Source organism: Sinohyriopsis cumingii, chromosome 2, assembly GCF_028554795.1.
Source record: "Sinohyriopsis cumingii isolate HCF-2022 chromosome 2, ASM2855479v2, whole genome shotgun sequence".
In the NCBI taxonomy this organism is placed as follows: domain Eukaryota; kingdom Metazoa; phylum Mollusca; class Bivalvia; order Unionida; family Unionidae; genus Sinohyriopsis; species Sinohyriopsis cumingii.
Window position 1 is genome coordinate 141304078 of NC_142962.1, and position 13701 is coordinate 141317778.

Genomic DNA, 13701 nt, shown 5'->3' on the forward strand with positions numbered 1-13701 from the left:
AGCAAAACCAGGACATTGTACACATTCACATATTTTCCACAACCTGAAATATATTGTCCATTCAAAAGCAACATTGCTATTTCAAGTATGAAAGAGTTCATGCATCTTGCGGTGTTTGTCTTGAAAGTTTGAAAGTCTTCACTGTAAACATTAAGTATCACAACAATGCTTAAATTGCTGACTGGAAAATGCAAACACACTTAAATTTCTGGTTTTTACAGAGAAAAGTAAAACTGAAATTCATGCACATTGAGGACATTTATGTTGCTGGGATGCACAAACGAAGTCAGAATAACTGCATTTCATTAATAGTTCATTAACCTGAAAATCCTCATGACAACAGTCCAATATGTGTCTATGAGGACCAAAACAAATCCAACTGTGCTGCCTAAATGCAAAGAAAATGTGCACATAAATTTTTTTATCTAATATATTTATGTGAAGTTTATGTCTGACCAAGGGCAGAAGTTGAGCCAAGGAACAAAAGAGTTAGACCAAAACAACCATGCAACATTGGTTTTACATTCAAAGAAATTGACATCGGAAAGATAAACAATATTTTGAATGAGTTCCAAGCTGACATTAAATAGAAAATGAAAACCTTTTACAGCTGAATGTTATAAAAATAACCTAATTCTAATCATGAACATTTAATGTATGCCATTTATAATTATCTTCATAGCTTTAACTTGTGCAGGTGAAAAAATTCAGATAAAATATTTTCAAAGAACCGAGAACCATAACTTTTCAGGAAAATTTTAGAAAATCTGACTTTACTGTTGTCTTCATCATGTACATCTGTTAAACTTTGGTCCATTTTGCAAATTCGAAATCAATTTCATTCATGCTCACCTAACTGAAACTTCCATACATCAATATACCCATCCTATCAGCTATCAAAACATCAACTCTGTCTGTCTGTCTCTCTCTCTCTATACACACACACATGTACACACACACACACACACACACACAAACACACACACACACACACACACACACACAATCATACATACAGAAAATAAAATGAATGCCAGCATTTGATAGATCTATGCATATTATGAATATTCATATAAATTTGTGGGGATTACTAAAATAGCCAATATTTTCAATAACAGCATGTTGAACTCCACATTCTGTAGAAACACCTTAAAACATAACTACGTATCTAATATAACAAGTAAAAGCAAAGTTTGCTTGATGTGGATTCATAATAACAATGCATGTCTTGAACCTTGAGAGCAACTGTGAACACCAGTTCTGACCTAATTATTGTGGAATTTTCATCAGCTCTGTCACTCATGACCTAATTATTGTGGAATTTTCATCAGCTCTGTCACTCATGACCTAATTATTGTGGAATTTTCATCAGCTCTGTCACTCATGACCTAATTATTATGGAATTTTCATCAGCTCTGTCACTCATGACCTAATTATTGTGGAATTTTCATCAGCTCTGTCACTCATGACCTAATTATTGTGGAATTTTCATTAGCTCTGTCACACTCATGACCTAATTATTGTGGAATTTTCATCAGCTCTGTCACTCATGACCTTATTATTGTGGAATTTTCATCAGCTCTGTCACTCATGACCTAATTATTGTGGAATTTTCATCAGCTCTGTCACACTCATGACCTAATTATTGTGGAATTTTCATCAGCTCTGTCACTCATGACCTAATTATTGTGGAATTTTCATCAGCTCTGTCACTCATGACCTTATTCATAATTTTCCATACTAAGTGGAAAGGATGAAATTGCAAGACTCAGACTCTTGCCAGCTATTGGAAAAAGCATCCCAATAAATGCCAAAGGTTCTAGATTCTATAAAGCAAATTTATGAATTTGAAATTTTAGAAGCAAAATGTAACATCCATTCTGCAGATTTTTTTAAACAAATATCCTGGAGGAAAAATCAGCACAAGTATTATCTATGAATGGTAAATAGATGGCTGGCATGTATACATCTCTTTCAAGGTAGTGACCAATACCAAGCAGATTGAAGAAGATCATCCATTTACCTGTAATGAGTGACATTACTAATTTAGTTGAATGCACATGTATTGCAATATTCAAATTCAATATGTGTATTATGAACCAGATAACGGAGAGACTGCAAGTTAAGAAAAATGGCAAGAAATTATATATACCAGTGTGCATCAAAATTCTGGTACTATTTAAAACCGACAATCTATCTCTTCCCTCTAACACTTGTTCAAAGGCATCATTTAGTAAACCAACAAAAATGCTCTCTGTTAGAAAGGAATCACTTGAAGGACATCTGTCAATCTGTCCTTTTTCGGTAAGCAAATTCTTTCATCCATCCAGAAAAGCTTTGAACTGACTGAATCATATTTTGCATGTAAATAAAACCATCTGCTTTCCATCCATTTTTCGACCGATAGGAGAATTATAATGAACATAAGCGTTTGCTTTGGGAAAGGTTTTAATGCTTTAAGCTTAAAAGGATCACAACATTTATGTCTGAAAGGCCCAGAGGAGCCGATTGTTTTGGAAGATAATTATTACCAGAAACGAAGAATGTTCTTATTGAAAGACTTCAATATGTGATGTGAGAACAGAAGTATATCTGCTTTTGTATACCATTTTTTGTCCAAATATCCTGCATTCAAAAACATAATTTGCACCAGCATCAATCAAACTATGGGAATTTTGGCATATTGGTTCATCCAACTTGTGCTAGCTTATCAGGAACTGCAGGACTTATAGGTTACTGCATTTGTATTGGAAAATATGAACAAGTTTTTCTGAGTAATATTTGATGACCTTTGAAATACAGCATTAGTCTGAAAAAGCTAGTATTCTCATTTTATTTTTCTACCTAAGGCTTAATAATAAAGGAATACACTATAAGAATTGAAGTAATTAAATTTATGCTGTATTTCAAAGAAGAAAAAAATACACTACCATAGATGCATTAATACACAGTAATAATAATGCGCACATAGCACTGCCCAGCGACCTTTGAATTTTAATGGATTTAACTTCAGTACACTTGAAAACTTAGGTCAAAAGTCAATATTGAAAAAGGCAATTAATTATTTATTATGGGTCTTTGTAAGAGTATAAAAAAGTGTCCAATCCAGAACAAACTAATCTGATCTTACTCAGATACTTCACCTGTCCATACTGTCATATATTAAAGTAAAAGTCATTCAACAATGATTATTTTAGTAAGGGGTATCATATTTTCAAATTTGATTCCAGATACCATTCAATGGCAATTATTCAATTTATTTGGATCCTCATATATTCATATTCCTTTGGAAGGACAATATTTACATACCCAAGAAATACTTAATGGTAAAATCAATGTTAAAGAACGTGTACATTTTTGGACAAGGTCATCCTTAAGGTGTGATACAGTATAATCCAATGAATGAATGTTGCATGCTGTGATATCACAATGAAAGCTATGCATATTGATAAACAAATTCATACTATCTTATATTGTGATTTATAGACATGATATGCTCTTTTCTTGACCCAGTTTAGTACATGGCCACCACTGTAAAAGTCCATAGCAATCAATAATTTTCGTCTAGATGTTTCTTGATAACAGTTAAGGTGGAGATAATGAATAATCAGGATTAAATAGACTATGGCAAAGCAACAATAGTTTTATATTTTAAAACAACAATTTATTTTTAATTTGAGTAAATATACATAAATGACCTGTATGAATTTTACTATAGAATATTATTAAAAGGCGCAAGGGGGTGTAAAGATATGTATAAAATTCTTAATATATTAATACCTAAATCAGGACTGAAATAAGATATCCTTGTAAATTCTATGCCAGAAATATGAAAACTAATATACAAAATTGTATTCAAAAGCAGTAGAGACTCTAGAATACAATGGTTTCAGTATAGAATATTCCGCAGATTATTACCCTGAAAAGGCTGTTCAAACAAAATAAGTCAAACCCAACATGATCTATGTAGTTTCTGTAAAGAATGAGAAACTATTCATCATTTGTTTTGGGAATGTAACCATCGAGTTCTGGTCAAACCTTTCTGAATAAATAATGCAAATAAATGTATTACAAATTAATTTCAGACCTCAGCAAAATATTCTTGACAACATAAAAAACTCAGCTGCACTAAACTGCATAATTTGTGTACAGAGGATCTGAAATGGGTAATGATTTAATACTGAATTTATGAAACTCATTGAATAATGTCCAGCTTTTGCTTGCCAAGGCCCACAAAAGCTGGACATTATTCAATGTTTAATAAAATTTAATATTAAATCATTATTCATTTGAGATTCCTTTTATCACATAGTTATTATTTCAGTGGAATATATTTAGACAGAAAGATGAACAAATAATTTCATTCATTCTCACAAACACTGCACCCTTCATTTGTTGTGCGCAAAAAATCGTCCCAAACAAAGCTGAACTAGTATTAATATTTAAAAGTAGATTTTACACAAACAAAATCATTTTTCAACAAAATATCCAATGCTTGTGATGTCACATTGTTTGATGCAGTACCTTTTAAACTGCAGTAGGTGATCCATGTTTACGTAACCTAACATGTCACTTTCACAACTAAACATTACATTACTGCAATATACATTTAAAAGGTTTCCTGGATGCATAAATTCTCATATTTACTGAAATGTATTTGTGACCGGATATTTGCAGTATTTGACTTGGAACAGCAGACTACAGAACATGTAAACAAATTTCATTTTGAGTCGGAATTGCATCACATATTTAAAATGTAAATATGCAGTGGTTGTATAAACTTCTGTCAGTTTGGAGACCAGTTTATGTCCATGTTCTTCACTGAAAAGAGATGAGTTTATTTACTTCTTTAAGTTAACATTTAAATCACACTTGTATATAGGGTGAATTCCATGCTTCGGGTTTACCACCCACCTCTAAACCCAACTTATGCATTTGCTATCAACTGAGCAATACCCTTAGTTTTACTTGTTGTTCTTCTTGTCTTGGGAATTTAGCCATTTTTCATGTTAGATATGTTATACCTATGCAGTGGTAAATTAGCCATAATCAGACAGGAAACCATTTATCCCACAAATTCCTTTTGTGAAGTGAAAAAAAAATGGCAGCCAAAATGTTCATTGACAACAAAATATTCCAGAAGGATGGGTTGAAAAAGTTTTCCACTATCGCAGCCAATCAGTAAAGAGAATACAGCACAATAATTTCATGAGCTTATTTTGGACCAATCAGATTCACATAAAGTGATATGTTTACATGTACACCTCTCCCTCGATAAATCATGCACAACGGGATCCACAAACGTAGACCAGACAATAAGTGAGGCACGAGTTACCGAGGGACCTCCAAAAATTGAAAACAAATCACTTTCACAGTGAGAAAACTGTTGGGGGGGGGCGAGCATCGTTAGGGAACCGGGCTGTTTATTGACTGAATCCTCATTTTACAATCACATCGATAATAAGTTTTAATAACGTGCTTTTTCTAATGAAGCTGTTCGTTATTCTGTTTAAATAACATTTATTTTCAAAATGTCCAACATATGAAAGATCATTCCAGCTGATTTCAACAACCAACATGCGTTCGCGAAAAACTCTGTGTATTACGTCACTGCTTTTTGTTTTCTTTATGAGTCTGTTTAATATTATCCTGCCAAATCGTGAGTGCCCAAAGCAGGAAACTAGACTAACTGTTGATATGCCACCAAACAAGATTCCTTTTTTTTCAAAAATGTGCAACATTTCGTGAGACAATTGTCTACATTAAAACTCAAATTTGTTATTGCTCAATTAGAACAATACTGATGTCATGATTTCAATGGAATTAATAATGACACTTTTTATCATTCTTGAGGAAATCTCTGAGTGCCATTTCAAGAATTCTCTGAAACTCGTTTGCCCACAATGGTCCTTATTTGTGAAATGAAGCTCTTTATTTTATGAAGTATTCGTTTCGCTTGGCTGCATTGTTATCTTTGATCACAGTTCTGAAAGAGTCGGTTAATTTAAGGTATTTTATGTTACATACACAATAACATTTATTAGTGTTCGATTGACCAAATGAAGGGAGTTCACTCGACATATGACCGGGGCTGCTAGATTTTAAATTTGTGGGATTTTTGTGCCTTTTAACTTTTCTTTTATTCCACCTCCTTTATTCAAAAGACATAATTAACATGATAATACAAAGGATGCCAGCTTTTAATTCAGTGAAACAATAAAACAAATACTTCTGGAAGTCAGTTATCAAAACACGGTCAGTACTTAATAATGTTCTCAGAGAAATGCTCGCGGACATAGCTGTTACAGTCGATTGACACACTTTATGTATAATTAGAAATGGACACACTGCATTTATGATGATTACACTTAAAAGGAACTAAAAGATAGAACTAGAACACTAATTTCAATTGATAAAAAAGATATATTTAATTTGTATTTATTTATAAAAATTACTGCCTCCACTCGGCGTGAGTGATATTTGCATTGATCAAAATTTCCTTATATATCATTAATTGCTGTGTACTAGGAATGTCATTTGGAAAGAAAATGCAAAATATTGTATGACCTATTTTTAAATTTGATATTTCATAGTGTTGATTCAAATTTCCAGGTCCTATCTACCATTTTCGACGATAAAACGAGTGATACATCAAAGTTTCCGTTACCAATTTTGATCACGATTTTCGTAAAGTTCAACAAATAGAGATCAATTTTTGGGGTATTTTCTGGTTATAAAAATGGGATCCATGCCTGACCCCGCATTATAAGCGGGTTCGCGAGTTATCAGGACGCGAGTTATCGAGGGAGTGGTGTAATAATATAAAAATTATGAAACTGCACACACTCTAGGCAAAGGGTACCCCTCTTGAACAGATCCCCCCCCCCCCGACCAGCGGCCACCAGCTTCTTACGGCCAGAATCCCTTGGCACCAACGAGTTTGTATTCAAAAGTACCCCTAAGGAATGGCCACAGATATTAAATGCTTTTAAGTATGTACCTTTCTTACTACATGTACATACATTACATATACTTCTCAATTTTTTTTAGTCCTTTCTGGAAAGGCCACCTGTCTAATAAGGCCACTTTCCTGGTGCAGAAGGGGTGGCGGCTGTATAAGAGGGGAGGGGGACCACTGTGTGTGTCTGTGTGTGTGTGTATGTATGTATGTGTGTGTGTGTGTGTGTGTATATATATATATATATATATATATATATATATATATATATATATATACACACACATACATACATACTATACACACATTTAATGCAAACAACAAATAGTTTAAATCTACAAGCCTAACTAAAATTGTTAAAATTTACATTTCAGAAATTTATATGGCAAACAAATAACAATAGTTCCAAAATTCTGAGAAACGAGTTCAGGGTCCATACAGCTCTGAAGACATTATTTTCAAGGACATTTGGTAGATGTTTCAAGGATTTTATCACTGGTTTTTCAAAGTCTTTATCCCAAATAAAATACCACATGAAAAGCAATGTCACTGTCTGGAACACTGCTTGGTTGTTGTTCTTGATGTTGTGGGGTTTAACGCCATTTTTCAGCACATGGTGGCCAGTGTTAATGGTGGAGGAAGAATCCAAGAAAACCCTGGAAAGAATCACCGACCCATGAGAAGCTACTAGCAAGCTTTCTCACATACCCACATTGGCCGAATCTGAGACTCGAACCCACGCAGGCAGAGGTAAGATGGCAGCGATCCGTAATGGAGAGCGCTTTAGACCACTTGGCCACTCGGGGCCCCGGAACACTGCTTGGAACAGCTTGTCTGTTTTTCTGGGGTTTTTTATGAATGGTATGAATGGTCTTCAGTCATGGTTCACAAAGTCCATAATATTGGTTCACAAAGTCCATAATATTTCTGCTTAAAAAACGTTCTTTGCTGCACAATTATTAATAATGTCTGAAACCACAGTAGCTGCTTATGACAGCAGTGGTGGTGGTGGGGCACTGTTAAACTTTTACCTGAGACAGTGGGTCAAGTTTTGGAAGCTTCACTATTGTAAACATTATCATGCAGAAAATAAATTCAGAATAAAGTTCACTTTGCCCCTTTTCTAATTAAATATTTTTTTTTGCAATCATATATCTTTAAAACTGATCTTTTAATTTACTTAAAAGTTTAAATTTGAACTAAAAATTGCCAAATTGTGCAAGCACATGCCTACCTACCTACCTACCTACTTACCTATCCATCCAATTTTGTACCAAATGTGACGAGGCTTAAATGACATAAAAAATTAAAAACGAACATTCTTTTCTATAATATCAATGGACATAATAAATTGATAAAAAATTAACGTTTCTTGTTAAAAAAATTTAAACTATTGTTCTTACCATCTACTTAAAAAATATTTTCTCATCTTCAACCTTAGAAGCCTGATTTTACTGGGTTAAAGTAATAGGCTTTGAGCAGCCTTGGAGTGACAGCCAGGAGTTCATAGTACATGTACATGTATCAATAACTACCTTGACTAACCGCTAAAGCTGAGGCATCCCATGAATAGAATGCAGCATGCAGTCCACTTACCCATTTCCTATACTCGGTCATATGTACAATGCAGTTAACCTGCTGAGAACAATACATCATAATATACAATGTATAATCATTTAATTGGAAAGTTAACCATTGAATTTCATACGTATTTCTACTTCCAAATTCACAGTAAGGGCCTTGAGTATATGTCTCTAGCATGGATTAATTAATGTGACATATAGGTCACAGTAACCAGCTTTGGTTTTATGAGTGTATTAGTAACAAAAGATGCATCCAATTACTAGGTTTTATGACTGAAACATACAAAACACACAAGAAATGTACTTTTAACACAAAATTTTAATAAAATCATTGTGCATAAAATATAGGTCACTGAGACCTCTTCTAGCAAAAAGTATGTAGAAACTTATCAAGTTGCATCAACTCACCAAGTTTCATGAGTCTAGATAGAACAGTATGCATATAAAATGTCAAAAACTTACGTGGTCATAAACTCGATGCCAAACATTAAGCAATGCCATTAAGGGTTGAAATAGTGGTCACGATAAGCTTCTTTGTTGTAAAAGTGTGGTAATGATAGAAATGCATACCATAATCAATTTTATGAGTCTAGCATAAACAGTTCCTGAGAAATGAGAATCAAACTAAACATTTATACCATGTTGGAAAAAACATAAAATATGGTCAATACTAACCTACTATTGAAATGAGGGAAAAGTGCTCATAAAGATGCATCCCCAAGTTTCATTATTCTATATCGGATAGTATGCTTAAAGCACATTAAAAAATGTTTTGTTCACGAGCTACTTTACCTAAACTGGTATGATGTAAGATAAGAGTCACAGTGATCTTTTTTGGAATCAGTGTTTTTCTACAAGATATATATACGATCACATTGTTTAAAAATTACAGAATGAACAGTAAAAAGGTCAAATGGAACCTAAGTTAATGAAATATGAAATATGTGTCACAGTGACCTACTTTTAATTTTAGAATGTCATAGTCCTCAAAATGCATCATCCTGCCATGTTTCTTGATTCTAGTTATAACAGTATTATACAGCAGATAAAACACCAATATCATAATATACATGCAAAAAATTTACCCTAAGCCAGTAAAATATTAAATGTAGGTCACAATGATTTTCATTTGTTACAAGGGTATATTACTATAAAGATGCACACACTCAGCCAGTTTGATTATTCAGGCATAAACTGCTTGAAAAATAGGTCAAGGTGACTTATTTCTGTTTTGAGGATGTAGTAGTCATCAAGATGCATCCTCTCACCAACTTTCATGAATCTAGATATAATATATATGTGCTAAATAAAAGTTTAACTATGCGTTAAACACAAAAACATATGGGGGACACAGGTGGCCAAGTGGTCTAAAGCATCTGCCTTTATCAATCACTAACATTTCACCTCTGTCATCGTGGTTCGAGTCTCATGCTCGGCCAACATGGTTATGTGAGAAAGCTGCAGTAGCTTACCATAGGTCAGTGGATTTTACAGGGGTTTTCCCTGGGTTCTTCGTCCACCAGTTATACTTGCCACCATGTACAGCTATCTTGCATTTAAAAATGGCATTAAACCCAAAACAACAACAAAAATATAACCAAAGCCAGTACAATGTGAAATATAGGTCACAGTGACATTCTTTTGTGGCAAGATATAAAGATACATTTAATCATCTAGTTTGATGGTTCTAGCATAAACGGACTTAAAACACAAATGAACCAAAGTCAGTGAAGCATAAAATATAGGTCACAATGACCTATTTGTGAGGAGCTTGTAGTTTTATCACCTAGTTTCATGGTTCTAGGTATTTATACAGCGTGCAAAAAAACACTGAGTTAAACACAAATACACTGAATAACCAACGTACATGTATGTACAAATCCAGCTTTCCCAGCCCCCTTTCCTGCTGGTATATACTATGAAACCCTCTCCAAACTGTGTCCGGAGACATAGGAAGTAAAAATGGTTTGACATTCGATGAAGGTGTACATGTGTATATGCTTTTATCTGTGCAGATGCCAATGCCAACGCTGTTGCCATGGGTAGTAAAACAGCTTACCTCAACTTTGCAGAAGAAAGCTAAAAAATGAATAAAATGTGACAGCAAATGAACTTGCATTTCTCTTGCTCCTTACTTTCTGTATAAAACCTGCACGCATTTTTAACCATTCTGGACCTATCCAATATCTTTGCAAAAACCTTACAAAATTGCCTTCATTTATCCTCCCTACAAAAGCTTTCACCCAACTGCTATAAATGAGAACACATTCCCACTTCCTACTGTATACACAGCTCATTGTTGGTCAGGTGTTACAGTACCACCTATGCAAAGGGACACAAGGACGTTTTTAAGTAACCCTCTCAATTCAAGGACTTTTCAAGGTTGTACTAACCTTGGAAATTTGTTTTTATTTGAATCTTTCAAAAGAACTAATTCTACTCAGTGGAACCTCTCTAGAATAGAATCAACATAAATTATTAGAAAGGCTGCTCTCTCTACTAATTTGATCCACGCTACACAAGTTTGAAAGAAAATAATAATTCACTGTATGAATTACATTTTTTTTATTCCTGGCTTACTACCATCCTATCTTTATTATTTTTTCTTTTTTTCTTCTTTTGTTCCTGTTTTATTCCAAACCTCAGACAATACCTCAAGTAAATTTGATTAAGTACAATTGTTTTTTTTAAATTAACAACTTGTAATGCAGATGTGATTTTCAATATACTTTCTATGTAAACACTGAATACAAGGCTCCTCAACCATGACACTGTTATATGTCTGCAGTACAAAAAAAAGAATTATACTCTGCCAGGATAAATGGATGTATTAATTAGATTCTGGATAATGCAAATAATTTTCTCGCTAATTCAAGTGCACATGCTCAGCAGGAATTTTGGATCTATTGGTGTTATCCTTTCCAGCTGGATCAAACTGAATTGTCAGGGCTAAGCATGCAACACAAAGGTATATTATCTTTGACCTTCCATGGCTCATGCCCTTAATGTGATTTTCAACGCTTGAATTATAATATTGTGAGAAACTAATAAAATCACCACAGAAAGGGTTGAATTATATCAACTTATTTTATTCATTGTTGAAAATTGTTGGGAGTGGGTATCCTACTAATAAAATAGTAAAGAAAGCCAACATGTGAACTGTGGTCCTGGCTTGAATAGATAACATGTAATCCAGGACCACAAACTTTGAAGCAAATACAGCATTACCCCATATTTAAATTAGACATTTTCATTGTTTTTTCTTTAATCTGAAATGTAGTACATATTTAAATCTCATTTCATCAAATTTTTATTTATCAACATTTGCTGTCACTTTCAACAAATCCTGGTGACTGAGTTGATAATGTCAGGATCTCAAAACAAGCATGTGCGATCATCAGAAAGTGTGCATAAATCAAGGGTGGGAACAAAGCGCCATTTTTATTTAGTACCAACTTGATCAAAAGAATTCTTCTGGTGAAAAATCAATATCAGAATAACTTTCTGTCTATGAGAAGTACTGATAAGATTTTCAAGATTGTTACAACTCTATAGTCTTAAAATAAGTTACAGAAAAGAGCGAAAACCAAAAATTTTGTAAAATTCAGCAAATAATTTATTTCCCTAGAATACAAAGTGCCAATTTAAAAAGGACTTACAGTATTGTGAATTAAATTCCAAATAGTCCTAAAATTTCTATCACAAGTCCAAATGTATGAGTTTCAAATGAATTCCAGTGGTGATCCAAATGAATTACAATTTTAAATGTGCTGATGTACCAATAGCTTGGAATGTGGTGATGTATCTTAATGTCTTAATGTATCACAATGATATAATCCAAATGTCCTTCAATGAATTCACAGTAATCCAGAAGATTGATTTAGTTTGAAAATCAAAGAGCACTCTGTAATTCCAGTGAACAATTTAAATAAATAAATCCTCTCAAATTTCAAGTCAAGTGAAAATATGCAATAGTTATTTACACTTGTTCAGTTGTGACCAGGAAACCTCATGGAAAACGTAGTTCCAGCCTTATCTATGAGTATGGTAATATGAAATCAGAAAACGATAGCATAGTTTTCCTCCTGTGGGAATTTGATGGTAAAATTCTGGCTTATTCCTTGGTAGAAAAGTCATAGGTATAAACTGACGTTACATACTGGCCACTATCTGATGATACAACAATGACCAATTAAAAACTCATCACCCACTCTTAAAACCTGAAGATGACCATTTCCCCTTCCCTTGGACCCATATTATACCTGTCTGTCCTGTAAATAGTTGTTTTTCAGATGTAAATAAAAGTTTATGTAATACCGTATTAAACTAGCTGACCTAGACCTTTATTCTTTTACTAATATACATCATTTTACACAAATATTCTACACTTTTCAGTCCCTATTATCTAGTTTACTTTATCATACCAAATGCACTTTACTCAATCTGCTTCTTGCTGCCTTCCTATAAGCCTTATCCAAAAACAAGCCTGTCCCTACTTTTTCAAAAGGTTAACTGCTGAGTTCCATGGACATAACATTAGATAAAAATGACAGGTAAAATACGTCATAAAAATCAACCTGCAGACTTACCTCCCATACTTGGTATCTCCGACTAGAAGTTCTGGAGCTCTGTACCATCTGGTGGCTACATAATCTGTATAAATCTCTCCTGGTTGGGCTAATGTCCTGGCAAATCCAAAATCACACAGTTTGACTATTCCAGATTTGCTAACCAGAATATTCTCTGGCTTAATATCTCTATGAATTATCTGAAAAATGTAAAAGAGATAAATAGTAAATGAATACATAATGAATTATGATAAACAGTTGTAGATCTTCATAAGAAAAGTGAAGCAAACACTTTATTCTTAAAGATTTCTAGATGAAATACAAAAATATTTTATATATGATACATTTTCATCATTATAATTTTAAAAGGTGATATCAGTTATGCAGCAACTGTCCAAGCAACTCCCCCACCCCCACACTGGCCTGGGGATGGAGTATGGAAGGCCAACCCATGCCCAGTGGGGGCTCAACATCATTCTCATCAAACAACATTATTTAATGGGAAGTGTGCCCCATAATTAAGTTTTGCAGCAGGTGAGAATTTCTTGTCATGCTACTGGGTGAGATGTATTACTTTTCTATACTCCAAAAA

General features: G+C 33.7%; 1 protein-coding gene across 3 annotated transcripts in view; it reads right to left on the bottom strand.

The window, feature by feature from the left end:
- The window catches only part of LOC149805959 (uncharacterized), a 125576-nt gene that overhangs the window by 72424 nt on the left and 39451 nt on the right, over positions 1-13701 (bottom strand). For all 3 annotated transcript variants that reach the window (XM_089950751.1, XM_089950749.1, XM_089950750.1), the window contains exon 4: positions 13131-13309. In XM_089950751.1, coding sequence (XP_089806877.1) covers positions 13131-13309 — 179 coding nt within the window. The remainder of the gene's footprint in view (positions 1-13130; positions 13310-13701) is intronic.